Source organism: Toxorhynchites rutilus, chromosome 1 (assembly GCF_029784135.1).
Source record: "Toxorhynchites rutilus septentrionalis strain SRP chromosome 1, ASM2978413v1, whole genome shotgun sequence".
NCBI lineage: Eukaryota > Metazoa > Arthropoda > Insecta > Diptera > Culicidae > Toxorhynchites > Toxorhynchites rutilus.
Window position 1 is genome coordinate 40,236,778 of NC_073744.1, and position 19,765 is coordinate 40,256,542.

Below are 19,765 nucleotides of genomic sequence, written 5' to 3' on the forward strand. Positions count from 1 at the left end.
AAAGTTCAGTAAATTTACATTTGAAAATGAATTGTTCGGAATTTGAATCATGCGTAGGAATTTGATTCATATTTCGAACACTACTTCAATATTAATTTTAATTTTTCGGCATAAAATACAGGCAAACCTGTTTTTGTGCGGTTGCTTTTTCTGCGATTTTTCATTTGTGCGACTGTTTAGGTGCGATTTTGTTATTTTTGCAATTAGTTTGCGTGATTCAAGACCCGAAGTCATAATAAAATCGCACAAAAAGTGTCGCACAAACGAGGAATCACGCCAAAAGGGACCGCACAAAAACAGGTTTGATTGTATGTTTGTTTTTTTTTGTTTTTATGTCTAATAAAGGGTGTGTCACATCAAATTGCATCACGGAAAAAACGCTGTAGAAATTCGCCCAGTAGACCGATCCTTTTGAAAATTTTAGACAGTAAAATAAAAAACTATTAAACAACTTTTGGCATTTTCTTTTTATTCATACTTCGAGCCCAAGCCCGTATGCTCGCACCTTCCTCTTTATCCCGTCCATAAGGTTCTGTACAACGTCAGGTTGTAGTTTTTTTTGAACAGAAATCCATTTTCTCTTGAAGTCCACCTCCGATTTGACAACTTTTGGGTTCTTCCGAAGGGCCTGCTTCATAATCGCCCAATATTTCTCTATTGGGCGAAGCTCCGGCGCGTTGGACTGGTTCATTTCCTTTGGCACGAAGGTGACCCCGTTGGCTTCGTACCACTCCAACACGTCCTTTGAATAGTGGCACGAAGCGAGATCCGGCCATAAGATGGTCGGGCCCTCGTGCTGTTTCAATAGTGGTAGTAAGCGCTTCTGTAGGCACTCCTTAAGGTAAACCTGCCCGTTTACCGTGCCGGTCATCACGAAGGGGGCGCTCCGCTTTCCGCAAGAGCAGATCGCTTGCCACACCATGTACTTTTTGGCAAACTTGGATAGTTTCTGCTTGCGAATTTCCTCCGGAACGCAGAATTTGTCCTCTGCGGAGAAGAACAACAGGCCCGGTAGCTGACGAAAGTCCGCTTTGACGTCCATTACCAGGAAATGCGGCTTCGTCAGCATTTCGGTGTACAGCTTCCGGGCTCGCGTCTTCCCCACCATGGTTTGCCTTTCGTCGTGGTTAGGAGCCTTCTGAACCTTGTATGTACGCAGGCCCTCCCGCTGCTTGGTCCGCTGGACGAATGAACTTGACAAATTCAGCTTATTGGCGACATCCCGGACCGAACTTCTCGGATCACGTCTAAACTGCTTAACTACGCGCTTGTGATCTTTTTCACTGACGGAGCATCCATTTTTGCCGTTCTTCACCTTCCGGTCGATAGTTAGGTTCTCGAAGTATCGTTTTAGTACTCTGCTGACCGTGGATTGGACGATTCCCAGCATCTTACCGATGTCCCGATGTGACAACTCCGGATTCTCGAAATGAGTGCACAGGATTAATTCACGACGCTCTTTTTTGTTCGACGACATTTTTCCAAATTTACGAAAAATTGACAGTGAAGCATGGCCAACGTGATCTATACACTCTTATCTGATTATAAGCGAAAGCTGAAGATATAATTCCTAAAAATTAAATTTCTACAGCGTTTTTTCCGTGATGCAATTTGATGTGACACACCCTTTATTATGAATTATAGGCTGTATTGGTACCTGAAAATGATGTCAAAATGAAGCCTATACCTCAAAGAATGTCTGTGTTTTCATTATTCAATCATTTATAACATAAAAGTTTAGTAAATTTATATTTGAAAATGAAGTGTTCGAAATTTGAGACTGTTCGGAATATGAGACAAAACGGTATTTTCCAGATAATCTTCTTTGTGTACGGTCTGATATTCTGACAATTTCGAGGGTCAAAGAAGTTGACATTTCGTTGACTTTTGATTGATATTTACATGTTTTTCAAGCTTTTGGATTAGTTTGGAAGCACCTTTCGGAAGCACACTGAATGGATTACACGTAAAATTTTTATACGGCCGTTCTACGCATAGTTGTCCAATGCTACTTTTCGACAGTTTTCCCTTTTTTTCATTTTTTCCGGAAAAACACAAAAAAAGTTGTTTCTTTTTCTTATTTGTTAGAGAATTAGTTCGTTCTTCCAAACCAGGAAAGAGTGCATTAGGCCTGCTGAAAGTGTGACATGAAATTCTTGTACTTGAACTGACTTATTCGATATGGATCTACAAAAAATACATGGTGGGACAGTTATGAATAGAATATCAACATGAGACAATTGAGCTTGACGTTGTTTTTTTGAAAGTTGGGAATAAACTATATGTTTTTTTGTGTTTTTCCGTAAGATTGTGCATAAAAACAACAAGTGCAAACAAGTGAAAATCGTCAAAAAGTAACATGGGACAACTATGCGTAGAACGGCAGCAAAGGCGTTGCAAATCATTTCCTTCTTCATAAAACAATGTTTTATGCATGATCTTCCGAAAAAACACAACAAATATATATTTTTTGTGCCCAATATTCCAAAAAAAACATCAAGTTCAATTATCCCTTGTTGATATTCTAGGCATAACCTTCCCACCATAAATTTTTTAGCCTGTAATCAAGCATGATTGATTCTGTGAGGGTAACTTTTCACATTTCATCAAACAAAAGTTTACTGCTTATAAACAACCCGGTATATTGCTAAATTGAAACGCTTTAAGCTTCTGGTAGACTAATGTGTTGGAAAACTTTGATTGCGTTTTTCTCAGTTGCTGCTTTTGGAACATGGGACAACTATGCGTAGAACGGCAGTATACCCATGTCTCAATACTTGTTCTCATACGTTTTATCAATGCATGCGGTGATTGACTAGTTTTTTGTGTGACTTCAGTGAGCTTTAAACAACGCTTAGGACGTTCAATGATCAAGAATCGTGTAACATGGTACGAAGTGATTCGAACACGGGAAATACAATGGTTATCGGTCTCATATATGATTTCAATCAACATTTTAATAATTTGAAGACGTTGATGTCCTACCAGAGCGAGATGATATTTTCACCACCTCCTGCTTTCTGGATGCATCTCCTGAATTTTTTGAAATTCGATTCACCGAAGGCCTTCTGCAACATTTTCAGTGATCGTCACATGGAATTTATTTGCAATACAAAGTTTGAGGCAAGTTCTTTTTTCCGATATATTTATTATAGTGCCAATGAATGTATGGGAGAAAAATTAACCTTCGAATTTTCAAACGGGACTATCTTAAAAATTATTCAGTAATTCAAAATTTGTTGGAGAATTATTTTTTGCCTTTTTTTTCAACCAACTAACCAGAAGAAGAATCAGTGTGAAGAATGAAACGAAGGAACGTGAAGTGAATGAAGCGTGAGCTAATGAGAAGTGATATTTGCTTTGTTTCAGAGTAAGCAGCAATATCAGTGCTTGGAAATATCTGTATCACATCAATCTTTTCAGCTGAATTTCCGACTACATTCGATCATTATACCATTGCATTCGGGATACCGAAAATGAACCAACGCCAAACCTCACAATCACAGCAAGCTGCTCACAGTTGATTCATCCAGTTATGTTCATTCTCTTTTTCGTTCTGTTCTGCGTTCACGGAATGTGAGTAAAAGAAAATATCCCTAGTTTAGTCATTCATTGATATTAATATACCAGTTCATTTACTATTAGCATCGTTCTCGGACACTGACGAAACGGAGAAATTCGTTGAGGAAGATAACGAAGTACAGAATGCTCATAATAGTGACAAGAAATTAAATTGTTCAAGCATGCAAGGTTTCCGTCTCAGTTAAAATGCTTTCATTTTACATAATGAATATTCAATTCCAATTCCATTTGCCAGAAATGCTTCAAAAGACTCCAATTCCGATGTAAAAAAAATACCGGCTTTACTCAAATTTCAAACATTTAGTTTTTGAGTCAAATTCCGAACAGACGAACATAAAATGGTGGTGTCCAAGACACGACCGCAATGGAAATATTTCGAGCTTCCTTTTGCAAACGGATCAAACTGTGCTATAGGATTAGCGGATGAAATTGCCAACATCCAGCTTTGGCTGACAAAGTTTGCATTCGCTACCCGGATCGATTCTGCAGAATGCCTCCTCGCCGTCCAAGTCTATGCAATCCTTAGCTGTGAGTGTGCATACAGATCTTCCTCTTTTGTTGGCATTTCCGCTTGCGCCACCGATTTGCGTTGCCCTTTGCGCTGGCTCAATGAGAAAATCACACACATGTCGGGATATTGAAAATGAACAGTCACAACATTCCTGAATATTCAATGGTAATGAATAAAAGTGAATGAATTCTCATGACTCGAGCATTAAGGAAAGGTCAGATAGCACTGAATGAATATGAATGAACTCAGTTGTAAATTTGTTGGCCGTCGAATGAATGACAGCAGCATCGATAAGCAAAATAAACGCGTTACATTGATAAAAAAAATGAGGAGGCGATCTGGCGTAGTGGTAACATCCATGCCTCTCACGCTGAAGGTCACGAGTTCAATTCTCACTCCCGACATTCTTCCAAAAATGGAAGTAAAAGTGACGAACCAGCCAAATGAGTTGAAAATCACTATAATACAGATATAAAAAAAAAAAAAAAAAATTGAAAAGGTTCTCAAATGGGGATCAACATAGGGTAGGAGCCTGCCTGTTGGTCTCAAATGTTCCTATCTCACGCCTCCACGAAGATCATATGACGACATTTTTAGATCGGGCGTGAACTGGAAACACACACCTCGTCTTGGCTCCGAGTTCGGGTGTCGAAAGTGGCTAAGTGAGGGGGTGCGAGCGAGTCAGAGCGCTATATCTCTCCCGGGGAAGGCCTCCCGGGTCATGGAGGCCTTGCCAACCCGCTGTCTCCCGGGCAAAAGAAGATACACCCAGAAAATGGAGCTACGTTCACGAAGAGTAATTAGAATGCGATCACCCGAGGAGGGTCCCCGAACTGGAGCTGGTCCTGGAACGGGCGTAAGAGCGAGCGGCCAGCGGCTGGAGGGCGATGTGCAAGAGCGGGCCACCAGCCGGGTTCAACCCGAAGAGCTACCGCCACACGGAAACAGCAGCCATCGACATCACCCAAGAAACGCTGCGCCTACGAGACGTGTTGCGACTGCCAGACGACAGTCGTCCACACTTGTGGGTACCACTAGGCGCCGGATCATGTGGACACACGAAATGAATGAATTCGTGATCCGCGCCTATTACATCTGCACTGCTTTGGAGACGGACATGAGCGGTCGCCCTCGAATACTAACAATGTTCGAGGAAGCGTATCCAGAGTTCGTCGGGAGGCTTGATCAGAACGCGATGAACGCGAGGCGTAGAGCGATAGTACGCAACAACATGCTCTCCCAAACGCAAATCGACGAGATCAAGCAGCAGGTGCAGAGAGAAATAAGCTCCAGGAACAACAGAGCAAGCGATGTGTCGAGACGAAGTTCAGTACGGCTGAGCAATTCATTCGCGAGTGGGGCACGCGAATCAGCACCAGTGGAGGCCACAGTACTACAACCCCCTGAGCCAGAAGACCCACAGCCAGATCAACAACTACTACGCGATCTGGTCTTCCACTACGACGAGGCGATCTCACAGTTCCGCGACACAGACCCATTGTCGCGCCCCAGAATCCCGAAGTTGCAGCATTCCCGCAGGCTGACAAGTGCAGTAAAGCTCATGAACGAGCACGTTCTTCCGCTGCACTTGGTTGATGCTGAGAACATGGAGGAGCTGCAACTGAAAGTTTACTGTGCTGCTGTGGCGACCGCCAAAAGTTTAGGATACCGTATTAGGCCAAGAGGCGGACTGCTCCAACATCTCCGTGAAAGGCGTGAGCCTCCATGGCGAAGGAGATTGGAGCAACGGATCCTAAACAAGCGCGCCGCAATTGGAAGACTGATGGCGTACAAAAGAGGCAGCAGATCGGCGAAATTATGTCGCCAAGTTGCTGTGATCGTGCGGCCTACTGAACTTCGCCAGCTGGGAGCTCACCAGCTGACGGAAAAACTCGACACACTGGTACAGAAATTGAGCGTCCTTACAAAACGGCTGAAACGTTACTCTGACTCTGCAAAGCGCCAGGAACAAAATCGGATGTTCAGAGATAACGAGAAAGCGTTCTACGACCACATTAGCGACGAGAAGCCCGACTACCGCGAAGGTTTGCCAGATATTAGCGATGTGACGAACTTCTGGGCTGGTATTTGGGAGACCCCAGTAGAACATCGCGACGGGCAAATGTGGTTAAGACGGGAGGAGGAGAGTTGTGGTGAAATTGGAGAGATGCCAGCTATCATCGTCGGAGAGAACGACGTCCGCGAAGCCTCGCGGTACCTGAGGAACTGGGCAGCACCGGGCCCCGATGGTGTTCAGAACTTCTGGCACAAGAAGCTAACCGTCGCACATCCAAAGATAGCTGAGTGCTTTAACAAGGTGCTACGTGACCCACACAACCTTCCTGAATTCGCCACCCGTGGCGTCACCTTCCTCCTCCCGAAAGACAGCAACACATTGAACCCATCAAAGTACAGACCGATAACGTGCCTATCGAGTCTGTACAAAATACTGAGCAGCATAATTACCGCCAAAGTTTCTGCTCACTGCGAACAGCATCACATCATCGCAGAAGAGCAGAAAGGATGCAGGAAAAATACGCATGGCTGCAAAGACCAGGCCATCATCGACGCAGCCATAGTCGGCCAGGCGGTATATAACCAGCGGAACCTAAGTATGGCCTACATCGATTACAGGAAGGCTTATGACTCCATACCTCACTCGTTTCTCGTCCGGGTATTGGAGCTCTACAAAATTGATCCCGTCGTCGTTAGGTTCCTGCAGCATGCGATGAGGCAGTGGAGTACGTCTCTGCACCTCAATGATGGGGAAAATGTGTTGCAGTCTAGAACGCTGCAGATAAAGAGGGGGATATTCCAAGGCGACTCTTTCAGCCCGCTTTGGTTTTGTCTGGCACTGAACCCCCTCAGTAGGACGCTCAATAGAAACGGTCATGGCTATAAAATAAGGTATGGCGACGGCGCCCACGAAGAAGTGACCCATTCTACATGGATGATCTCAAGGTCTACGCTGATTCACGTCAGCGTCTTGGTGTAGCTATCCGGGTTGTCGAAGACATAAGCAAGGACATCCGCATGGAGTTCGGCCTTGACAAGTGCCGCTGTGTCCATCTGCTGAAAGGGCAGCTTACCGAATCCGGAGGTTACGAGGTCTATGACGGCGAGTTTATAAGAGACATGGTTCGTGGCGAATCCTATAAATATCTTGGATTCCGACAGCTCACCGGGATTCGCCACTCCGACATCAAGACGGAGCTGCGAGACAAGTTCTTGAGTCGAGTGAACTGTGTCCTGAGGACTTTCCTCAACACGGGGAACAAGGTACGCGCGATCAACACATTCGCGGTGTAGTATTTGGTGTAGTCAAATGCAGCAAAACTGACCTAGAGGACCTTGAGAGGAGGATGAGGAAAGCATTTAAAGAGGCCGGAATGCACCATCCTCAATCGGCACTGGAGAGAGTTTCACTGCCACGCAAAGAAGGGGGACTTGGAATAGTCGACATATCTGCACTGTGTGTTGCCCAGGTACAATAACTGCGCGAGTACTTCGCAGAACGCGCCAACCAAAACGCGCTATACCGGGCTGTCTGCGCCGCTGACAGAGGATACAGCGCTCTGCACTTGGCGCAAGCGGAGTACCAACTCAACTGCAATCTGCAGACAGTGGAGGAGAAGATTGCAGCTTGGAAGCAGAAGGCAGTGCATGGTGCCCACCCCCATCAACTGGACCGGCCACACGTCGACAAGGCCGCATCTAATCTGTGGCTAACGCGTGGTGAACTCTCTTCAATAGTAGAAGCCGACATGATAGCCATCCAGGACAGGATAATGCCGACGAGAAACTGCAGGCGGTACGTCTGGCATCAAGACGTTGATGACATTTGCCGGATGTGCCATCAACCAGGTGAAAACATAGAGCACATTATGGGAGGCTGTCCCGTTTTGGCCAACGCAGCCTACACCGAGCGCCACAACAACGTGGCCCGTATTGTTCATCGACAACTGGCGCTCCAATGTGCTCTACTGGAAGACAACGTACCAAACTACCGGTACCTGCCTGCACCTGTCCTGGAAAATGACCGTTTCAAGCTGTACTGGGATCGCACTGTTCTGACCGACCTCTCGATCCACCACAACCGCCCAGATATAATGGTTTACGACAAGAGCGACCGCAAAGTCACCATCATCGATGTCGCTATTCCACTGAACCAGAATCTGGAGGAGACCCACGGTCGCAAAATCTGCAAGTACCGACCATTGGCCGTGGAGCTCAAGGAACTGTGGGGGCTAAGGGAGGTCCCAAGAATTGTTCCAGTCGTTCTCTCTGGAACTGGAATTGTCCCGAAGACACTTCTGGAAGCGCTAAAGGTGTTGAATATGGAGAAGGAATTGGCCGGCATCCAAAAGTCGGTCATCCTTAGCACCTGCGCGATTGTCCGACAATTTCTCGGTCAGGACTGAAACAGCACGAGCATGCAGATACGTGCATTCCGCAGAGCCTAGTCCCCCTTTGGCATTCAGAAGCCCGGGGGCAGGTGAAAATTCTGGCTAGGTTCGCCTAGTTAAGAAGTGAGATAAGTCTGACAAAAAAAAATACTCTCACTTTTTATACTCAAGTAATATTTTCAATATTACTTAACAAGCTCAATATTTCCAAGCCCTGAGCAATATATCACCAGCGTGAGTAATCTGCGACTTGAAATGCCATAGGTTCATCATTGAGTTACGATGTATCAATTATAGTGAACTTGTAAGACTCTGATTGTAATATTCATCGTTTGTTTGATCGAAAATTCCTTCATTATTCATATCCTTCATATCCTTTCCCTGTGAAGATAGCTTTAGCGTTGAGTGATGTGATTAAATATGGATATTTAAATACCCCTATCTTGCTCACACTTTGTATATTCATTCCTCATTGAAAAATTTGAATCCCATATTTTCTTCTTCCGCCTCTTGAGTTTATCATCCTGAATGAAGGTGGAGTAAAAATTGGATTTTAACGTAGGACTTCGGGAAGGATGCCAAATCAGAAAACAGGTCACGTTTTTGTGGAATAGTTGCAGTGTTAATAACTATTTTCACGGAAATGGAATCATGATGATTTGATACCAATTGATCTGTAAGATTTGTCTGATATTTCATACGTTACAATTCCCTAATCCCTATACGGTTTGAATTAATCAAAACTGGAAGCATTCTCATTTCTCATGCATTTGTTCTGCCGATTTGTGTTCATATCTACCCCTATCGTCAATAACGAGCAACTAAAGCATTCGCTTATGCCCGTTTTCAACTTATCTCTTAAATATAAAACAAAGAATTCCCCACGTACGTATAACTCATCATCACAAGAGAACGGCTGAACAGATTTGAGTCGTCTATACATCATTGCGTTTATATCCACCCAAACTAGAATGATAGAATACATTATTCAACTTTGAGACATTGAGATTCGTGTTCCGTTATTTTGAAAATAATACTGGATTTTCAGTTGGTATAAGCACATCGAAAAGTAGTTGGAATTCGAGAGTCTTCATCTTTTATCGCACCATGTACATGTATCGATATGTACCGTTCTGAATCATGTTTCGGACGCTTAAGGTATATGATGCAGAAAACAGGTCTGAACTTTATGCACATAATACCTTGGTTGATATTTTTAATAAATTAGTTCAATATGCTTCTAATCTTTCTACTTTGGTACCTATTTGATTGAAAACATAAAAAAAATCATCGAATAAAATGCTTTTCAAATGGAGCGAATAAAAATCAAACTTCGGACACTAAATCAAATTTCGGACAGATTGAATTCAAATTTCAGACACTCTATTTTGTAATTTTTTGAACGATAATTACATTACACTTGATTATATTTTATAGTCAACTGCGAATCACTTACCAAGCAATCACAGTAAACTGTTAACAATGATGAGTACTGATGAAACACGGGAGAAATTTAAATATTTATGAACGGGTAAATTATACGTGCTCACGCTAAACGAATGTCAAACACAAACGATAGTGAATAGCGTTGATAATTTTTTGCCGATTATGTTATAATTCAAATGTAGTTCTCATATGGAATGATAGTGAAACCAAGGGATTACTCTAAAGAAGCAATTGTGATATTAATTTTATAGTTATATCATCAGTGCATCAAGTATTTCAAGATATTAGAACAAAGTGTCCGAAATATGATTCAGAACGGTATGTACAAATCGATGTACATATGGAATGTACGAGAAACAAAATTTCGGAAGAACACTCAAAACTCAAACATATTTTCTTTTTTGTCGAACAAAGTTCGGTGGATCAGCTAGTTTGGTAGAAATCACAGTCGCGAGCGAGCTAGCAAGTACAGCACAACGAGAGGACATCATTAATTCCAAATGCTGATATCATGTATATGTGACACACAGCTCGATACAAAAATAGGAAGAATGGAAGATATTGCAAACAGCAGTGCAATTTTCATTGCAACAGCCCTGAAGAAGAGCATACGAGAAATTTTCGTGCCAGTTCGGATATGGAAGATCCAGAATTTTGGAATACCCTGCATTTGTTTAGATACACCGTGTCTTTCATGGTAGTATGCTTTCAAGTCCTAGTAGGAAAACCATACTGTGGCATGTGCTATGGTTTGTTTCCATTTCAAGTGCAATGTATAGGCGCAAAAGTTTTTATAGTTTGTGACCGATATCTGAGTGCGAAGGAAAAAGACGGGTGCGAGTAGGCTGCGCTTTTCAATTGCAAAGTCAGGACGGAACCAAATAAACGAAAAGCGCCGATAGTATTCGACGATTCTCTCCATCAGTAATTCGTTGTAGAGCTGGGATTCTCAAACTATTTTGGCCAAGAGACTCCTTTTCGGAATGAAGTGATTGCTTTAAATATTTTATCTTTATTTCATTCATATAAAATACTTACTAATTCAAAAATATTGCGGTTGATTTAGTGAACAAACTCAGCATCATTTCCTCAACAATTAATAGACATAATATTCAGTAACTATCAAGTGTAATTAATAATTATTAATACAAATTACAACAATACTTTCTACTTAAATATTAGTCATTCTTATAACAATATGGTTCACGTAACACAATTTATATAGTATCTTGAGCGTTCAAAATGAGAACTAGGAGTCGATTTTTCGACCTCGACGACCTCCTAAATCAGTTTTCGTTTATGTTAAACCCTGGAAAATCTAAATTAACCCCAAGGGGTTGATATCGATCCCAGTTGTAGAAGATTCGAAAGACGCTGATATACACGCGACAGACGAATCGAATGCAGCGTTCGTTGTATGATCAATGAGAGAGGAGAGATAAAATACTGCGATTTAAGCTCCGTAATTTATCGATAGTTCGCAGAGACATTTGTATCAATCGATAGGAAGATATCCACATGCGCAGCTCTCTGTAAAAGTTAACAGTTGTTGAATAGAATAGGAGTTTGCTATGAAGTATGATGTACACAGAGAACAAACACAGTTTTATACTATTTCGGCATGTAGCCAATCAGACACGTACCGGCACGAGCCAACAAATAAGGGAAAAGGGGGGAATTTGGACCACCTAAACAAATCGCCTAATATTTCCAAACCAATACGGTCTAAATAAAAAATGTCACATTGTATACTGAGCTACACTTGTTTACTCTCAATACATAATGTTTAATCATTATATAAAGCTTCAATCTACCAAGTATATCATAAAATAAAAAAGATGTTTAGGACAAAATTTGATGTGGGGTGATTTGGACCGTATGTGGGGTGATTTGGTCCAGTGTGTGTTTCATCGAAAAAAAACATACTTATGTTTATGTAGGAAATTTTTTCACTGTTGGTCGAGCATTTTCAAACACTTTTGATGCTTGGTCAAAGAAAATCCGTTCTCGATGGCCTGCGTTGCTCTTTCAAGCTCCTCCTTCTTCCAACGTTGTATGTCCATCCTCTTTTTTTAATTCAGAGGCATCTGGAATCAATTAGACCAAAAAAAAAAAGTCTCAAACCTGCCGGACCAATTCACCCCACAGAAACGTGTCCATGTCACCCCAAACAACACGCAAAAATTAAAATGCAATTAATTTCATTTATTGTTATCAAACTTACAGTTTCGCTACATCAAATTGTTCCTCTTCTGTATGCGAACAGAACTGTACTGCACAATACATGAAAAGTTTGGAAAACCTTAAAACCACTATCGGAAAACTCACATTTTTTGACGATCAAAGTGCTTGCTGTGTTTATGCTACCGTTTCCCTCTAATAAATAATAAATATCTATATAATAATCTATATCTAATATTAAACAATTTATTTTTTTTTCTCGATTCGATTGTATACAGTGAAAACAAATTGCAGACCGTATAAAATCGAGTCCGCCATGAATGTTGTATTTTTCGGGTTGTGTGCCATTGAACTGACTGATCGACATCTTTAGTATAATCCAAGAAAATGCAACAACTTCTTCCAAAGGCACTTCTTTTGATATATTTCCTGGTTCATGGTTTCAGAAGTTTCGAATGCGTCCGCATCTACAGGTTGCTTGTCAAAAGAGGACCTTTTTCGGGAACCTCGTTTTCTGTTCTTATTTTGAGTTCTTCCGGGGCACCGATCGAACGAGGTATTAAATTCTTATCTAGGATGACAACTTCGGTGACAATTCCAGCGATTCGAAACACGTGATGGAAGATCTGATGCAGGAAACAACATTCATCGAGTAAAATGGCTATCCAACTAGTATGGCAAGCAATACTACGTGGATAGCAACTCCCATAGAAACAAATAATACTTCTCAAACTTAGAAATTGTACGTGTTCATTTTACTGAAGTTTTCCATGAATGGAATGTGATGTCCGCCTGCATAATGCGTTCTTCACTGTCATCTTTCCTTCTCCATGTGAATAATTAAAACGCCTCCCAGTAGCATCCGTTCATTCGGTGACACTAGCAGATGAGAAGCTTGGAGAAACTCTACGTGGTGCAGATGATGTAATGTCCATGAGGATGTATAATCTATAATCATTGAAGCACATCCCTGTTGCATTTGCAGCATGTGATCATAAAATCTGTTTCCTATTGTTGCCGCTGGCATTGGGGTTTTATACTAAGCTCATTGTGCGTCAAATTTCCTCCGGAATCATTTTCCCCGTGAAACGGTTTGTCTAGCAAACAGTACCGTAAAACAAAAAAAAAACGAAGGAAGAAAGCGTTTTGGGGCGTGCCTGTGTTTGTGTCAACTCAAACACCCATTATTTTCACCGCGAGAATTGGTTTGTTTGCCGAGTGCGTACTCGGAAACATCGGTGGCCACCTGGTGCCTTCGAAAGCATCCGTACATCCGACACGCTCGGGAGCCTGGAAGCATAACTGCGGGGGACAAAAGTTAATTATTTGCTGACGACAAGGTTGATGTTGAGCTGAGCTGAGCGGGCCCACAAAAACCCACTGACACTGCGGCAAAGGGCAATGTGCGTGCGTAACGGTCGCACTATTTGCCAAGGGGGTTGGGTGAAAGTGCGTGGTGTTCGCTCCATTCCTTCCACAAATATGATTGACCTTTGCTCGGGTCTACTAAACGAACCTTCCGGAAGAGGGTTACTTGTTTTTGTGTGTACGGAGTGAAACCATTTGAAAATTGTGATTAATAGGGTGAACATTGGGACTTGCTTGTGTGTTGACAGCGTTGGACAGCTGAGGCCACATAAATAGATATTAACGGTAAACAAGATAATTTGGCTATGCTGTTTTGAAGAATTACAGTGACGATGAAGAAGGGATCCGCGGCTTAAGTTCCTAGTCTCATGATGAGAAAAGGGTAAAATACATGTGGAAGATCGTTTGAAGTCGTTTTGCATAAGACATTGTCTTGAAATTTCGTTGTTCGTTATAAAGGCTCAACTCTGCTACCATTTTTTCGTTCATGCATTATCTTTTCGGTCGATGTTTCTAATATGAATGAAAAAATGTGATAACAATCTTTAAAGGTTTGAAATATTTCATTCAAAGTAATGGCCATAGAAAGCCGCACATTTTACCCATCTTTAAGAAAATTTGTGAATACCTTGACAAAAAAATATTTTTATTCAAATCAGACATCGAGCCATTTCTCGCACATTTTCGTATGAATTGAAGTACAACTCAGCGAGTGCGTGTCCTATCGAAAATCGTCAAAAGGAACCAAGCTTGGTGAATAAGCTTCATGCGGACGTTGATCCCGATTGAGTAACTCAACTTTGCCATCAAGAAGAATAATTTTGTGTTGTCTTATATGATGTTTCGGTCACTATGGAGCAGAATACGGCCCAATTCGATCAATCGTTCTCGGTAACGTTCGATGTAACCGATTGGCCGGGTCAAAATATAATATTTTATGCTCGGGATTCTTGAAATATGTCACCTTTCCATCTCCGGCCACATTCCGATGCAGAAATTACCCACTTTTGGACCTGTCAAACAAAATTTCGTGAATTCCGGTTTTGTTTATGTCTGTCGATTAAATCATATGGAACCCTTTCTCCAAACTTCAGGATCTTTCTGTTGGCGTGGGAGAACGGTTGATTTGTTGATTGATTGATTGTTCTGCGAGTTGTTGTTGAGTTTGACTACCGTAGAATAATGTTACTATCCCCTTGCATGTATCCGCTCCCTTTTATCGCATTGAATTACACACACACATTTTACACATACAGATAACTGTTTTTGGAATCGCCGGATACTATTAGAAGAAATAAAGAATAAAGTACGAGGGTCGTTCAAAAAATAAGTTTCAGTGCCTCAGAAATCGCGGAAAAAATAAGTTAGGACAAAAAAACAATGTGATTTTCGTAATCTACGTTTTATTTTCTATTTTTCTACATAATCACCGTAACGTTCGAGGCATTTCTCATAGCGTAGCACGAGTTTTTCTATTCCGAGCGTGAAGTGCGTAGTGTCCAACTTTTTGAAGTACAATATAACTGCGTCACGAATTTCTTCAGTGTTATCGCAATTCTCTTAATCATCACCACTACTCATTTAAAACATTCATATTCTCCTCCCAACAAAAGTCAATTAAATGATGCCCATTTCTACAAAAATGGCCTGCGGCGGCCTTATCCATGATCTTATCCACCCAATACAGGGCCAACTCCGTACCAGGAAAAGCACCCCCCCATAATGTTCCCTCCACCATGATTGCTGAGACGAACCAGCCCAGGAGGCTGAAAGTCTCAAAAATAAAGAATAAAAAAAAAATTCACCATGATTGAATGTCGTCGTGGTATACTGTGGCACGTAATCGCAGCCTATTTGGCGATGGACTCAAGTTTTTCCGTCCGAACCGATGAGGTTTACCTTCGTCTCGTCGGACCACTGCTTTTCCTTCTCCGGACCGATTCTATCGAAGTGGTGTTTCGCGAACATCAGCAGCGCCTTCAGATGCCTCGGCGTCAGCATCGGGACCTTCTGGGAGCTTTTACCGCCTAGCCCCTGCTCCTCCAGCCGCCGTTGAACTGTCTGGGAACTTACGGACAAGTTTAGTTCGTTCCAGATCTTTTTCGAGAGCTTAAAGGTCTTTCTTGGAGGCTCGCTTTATGGCAGTGTCATCCTTCGCGGTCGTTTTCCTAGCGCGTCCAGTCGTTTCGGATGTTTTGCGGTCGTGGAGGGCATTAAACACGAAGGTTTCGGATCGTCCCAAGTACTCTTGGATTGCACGTTGGCTGCTGCCTGCCTTGGACATTTTGCGGATGACCATCCACTGTGTTTCTGTGCAATTATGCGCGTGACCCATTTTTCGGTGATTGTAACTAGAATTCGAGAATTGAAAGCTTACATACTTCTTGTTTACATGATAAATACTTACCAGGATCCAAAAAAGAACACAAAATACCACCGAGAAACAATAAATTTTCTTCAAAAATCGGCCGAAACAACACACAAAACAGTCGGAACAAGGAACTGGTCCTAAAATTTTTTCACACCGATTTCCAACTTTTGACAGTTATCAGTGCGTCTGGCTAAAACGGGTTGCTTCGATTGCGTTAGGCGGCTCGCACATCGGAGCAATAAGCAACTAGCAAGCTGCAATACGCGATATGCAACAGGCAACATATTTTGTTGTGCACACCAAAGCAATAAAAACGCAAACAATCTGCTTAATGAAAGAAACTTGCCAAATTATGGGCGATAAGTTGCTCTTCCACCGGAACTTTGTGTTGCTAGCGATATGTGTTGCTCTACAAAGGCAAAAGCGATATCGCATTACGTCGGTGTGCGAGATCCACAAAAATAAATAGAAAACCCCATTGGCGATAATATTGCTTATTACATGTTGAGAGTTGCTAGTCGCTTATCGCTCCGGTGTGTGAGACGCCTTAAACTTTCGGTTTTCAAAGTTGCCATACTAATAGGAGTACCGGTAAGTTTCTTCGTTTTATTTCCAAAAATTAGTGCTTTATTCTGCAAAAATGATTACAAATTTAATATTCGAAGTATTGTCCATCGCTAGTCACAACTTTTTCCCATCTTTCTGGCAATTCACGGATCCCTTTCCGGAAATAAAAGACCGGTTTGTCGGCTAACCACGAAACGATCCAATTTTTGACTTTTTGACTTTGACCAATTTTGGAGAAGGGCTGGTCAACCAGGCCACGTTGCATCGATCGAAAAAAGTAGTAATCAACCGGAGCAATGTCTGGAGAATACGGCGGGTGGGATAGGACCTTCGATTTCAGCGTTTCCAAGTATGTTTTGACCGGTTTCGCGAAATGCGGCCAAGCATTGTCGTTCTGCAAAATAACTTTATCGTATTGTGGCAGTTTTTCCTTCAGTGCACGGCTCAAACGCATCAATTGTCGGTAGAGGGGGACCTGTCATTCGTTTTTAGCAGCTCATAGTGCACCACACCCAGTTGGTCCCACCAAATCGACAGCATAACCTTCTGGCCGTGAATATTCCGCGCGGACGTCGATGTTGCTGCATGGCCGGGGTATCCATACGTTGCCCGACGTTTAAGATTGTCGTAATGGACCCAATTTTCCAGCGCAGTAACGATTCGTTCGCACTTGAAAAAAACGGCGTTCGACGTCTCGTGGCTTCAATTTATACGGCACCCAATGTCCTATCTTTCGGATCATTCCCATTGCTTTTAAACGATCGGATATGGTTTGCTGAGCTACTCCAAGTGTATCTGCAATTTTTTGTTGCGATTGTGACGGATCTTGATCGAGTAAAACCTCCAATTCACCATCTTCAATCGTTTTTGGTGGTCTGGAACGTTCTTCGTCTTCCAAACCAAAATTACCACTTTTAAACCGTGCAAACCACGTCTGACACGTTCGCTCAGTTAGAGCATGGTCACCATAAACTTCCACCAAAATGCGATAACTTTCCGTAGCTTTTTTCTTCATATTAAAGTAATGAAGTAACACTCCCCGAAAAAACACTCGTTGGAAAGAAATTCGACATATTCGAAGTGGCAAAAAACTATGTTGTTTACGCTTCAACTTTTTGACATATACTGGAATAGACGCGCAATAACAGTAGCTTTCCAACGAACGTCTGGAAATTTGATTCACTCGAATAATAATCAAGTTACACCATCTGTTGTAAAATCGAAGAAACTTACCGGTACACCTAATAGTATAAGTGCTCGCCGCTAGGTTTCGTGTATACTATATTTAAATTGGCATTTAAAATAAATTTTGATTTTTTGCATTAGAGTAGTCCTAATGTTTTGTCCGACACTGTATGTATGTTGTCTCCATTTTCGCATGTATATGCTAATTAGGAGCACCATATACCACCAAAAATGTGGAATATATGATGCTGTATGAATGCTGCTGAGTTGAATCAAACCTAAAACCTCTGTAACCGTTTTGGCCAATTTCGTACAGAACATTATTGAATAGCTCTGTTCCAAATGACAGTTTCGCAGTTTCAATTCTTCGATTTCCGTCGAGGGTGCTGACATACTCTTATCTCTTTTCTTCTATACTTACTCTCACTTTTATAAATCTGGTATAGAAAAATATTAATATTCTCCAGAATACATTTTGTTGCAAGATGGAAAATTTCATACAGTTCTACTATTCAATGTATGAATACGAACATTATATGTTTGATAGTTTCCGACAACTATGGTATATTGCTATGAATACCCTTTTTTAACATGTTGAACCCCAAATTGAGATCAAGAGCGTTTGCTCAATATCAGTGTCGGTCCCAACTCACAAAGATACTTATTGTATAAATAGAAAATAATCAGAAATTCGACTAGAAAGTGATCACATTTTGTAACACATCCGTAAACAAACCATATTTAATTTTTTATTTTTCAACTGTTAGTCCCAGTCAATCAGCGCTTTCCTACAAAATGCTTAATGTCGGCTTCTAGGGACCGACGCGGGGCTCAACGTGTTAATGCATACGCTAAATCTGAACCAGATACCAGATTTGACAGAATAATAGTTCTAAATGGAAAACTATTCACAGGCTGGTACTTGATGTTGCCTCCAAATCATATCATAACAGTATTATTCTATCCTGAGATGAAGTCATATAGCAATTTGCTCCAACAACAAAGTGTTTTTATTCCAAATCATCTCGCATCCGATCAAAAAACATAAAAGAGAATATCGATCGAAAAAAAAGTCTTTTCTCCCCCGACAGTCCACTCTCGATTCGGACAAGTATCATCAACTAGAAATCGATTTGAACAATACACCCCAAGGAAAAATTCAAATTCGAATTCAATTCATCGGGGGCTGACCGCATTTCCACCAGAAGTTTATTTCCTTGCCATACTCAGCTACGCTCGAATGAATTTTGATGTCGTATGGAAATTGTTCGACAGCCCGAGTGGTTCTGTCCTGCCGTTGTCCGCTCGCTTCCGAATCAGCCTCTTTTCGTCGCCAATTGGGACGGAAATATTTGAAACAATCAGAGAACAATATCTGGAAACATTTCAGGGGATACGGCTGCCCAGAATGGTATGAGTCGATAACGAGTCTGACTGTGTTCTGTACGGCAAATTGGGACACCGAGTGATGGAGGGGATCAAGAAAGCTCTGCTTCTCAATATTATTGAGTGTCCCGTATTCTTTGAAATTCAAACCAATTTTATGCTTGAAACTGATATCGGTTTCCTCGAAAAATGTGTGCAGCGAGAAGTTTTCGCCGATCGAATGTACTCAATTTAATTATTCCAATTGGAAAAGGCTACGTTAAGTCAGCTCATCTGCAGATGCATAGCTTTCTGGAAAATCTAAAAAAAAAGATATACCGACCCAGCGACAGAGATGGCACCGCAGCAGAAAAAAAGGAGGTCGAAAAACTTTATGGTATCTGCAAGATTAACTCGATACTGCAGCAGTTTACCACACCATCATTTCCGTTGAGGAAAATGTACTCTATTCGTAGCCACTCTCTCGCGTACTTTCTGTTTACGATGTTGTTTATATTTATCTGTTGCCAACTTTTTTTTCACCGCTCACATTGGTAATTATTTGCAGAGGCCCAGGTGAACGAGAGCTGCTTTTTTACCGAGCAATGCGAAACGATGACCGAGCAAACCGAGTGCCGGGATGGTCGCTGCATCTGCCGCTTCGAGATGAACCCAATTTTCAAGCCGGATGGGACGGTGGAGTGTCGAGGTAAGCCTGATGTCATAGAAATATTGGAGTTCTTTTTCTTGCTTGCGTGGATCGATTTTCGTCCACTTTCTTTT

At 41.9% G+C, this 19,765-nt stretch overlaps 2 protein-coding genes across 3 annotated transcripts in view; one reads left to right on the forward strand and one right to left on the reverse strand.

The window, feature by feature from the left end:
• Positions 1-19,765, forward strand: part of LOC129762909 (uncharacterized) — a 188,138-nt gene that overhangs the window by 75,236 nt on the left and 93,137 nt on the right. For both annotated transcript variants that reach the window (XM_055761521.1, XM_055761522.1), the window contains exon 4: positions 19,551-19,691. In XM_055761521.1, the coding sequence (XP_055617496.1) occupies positions 19,551-19,691 (141 nt within the window). The remainder of the gene's footprint in view (positions 1-19,550; positions 19,692-19,765) is intronic.
• The window catches only part of LOC129762908 (ATP-binding cassette sub-family C member 4-like), a 30,113-nt gene continuing 21,579 nt past the window's right edge, over positions 11,232-19,765 (reverse strand). Inside the window, exon 10 of the mRNA XM_055761520.1 lies at positions 11,232-11,475. Coding sequence (XP_055617495.1) covers positions 11,413-11,475 — 63 coding nt within the window. The 3' untranslated portion in view covers positions 11,232-11,412. The remainder of the gene's footprint in view (positions 11,476-19,765) is intronic.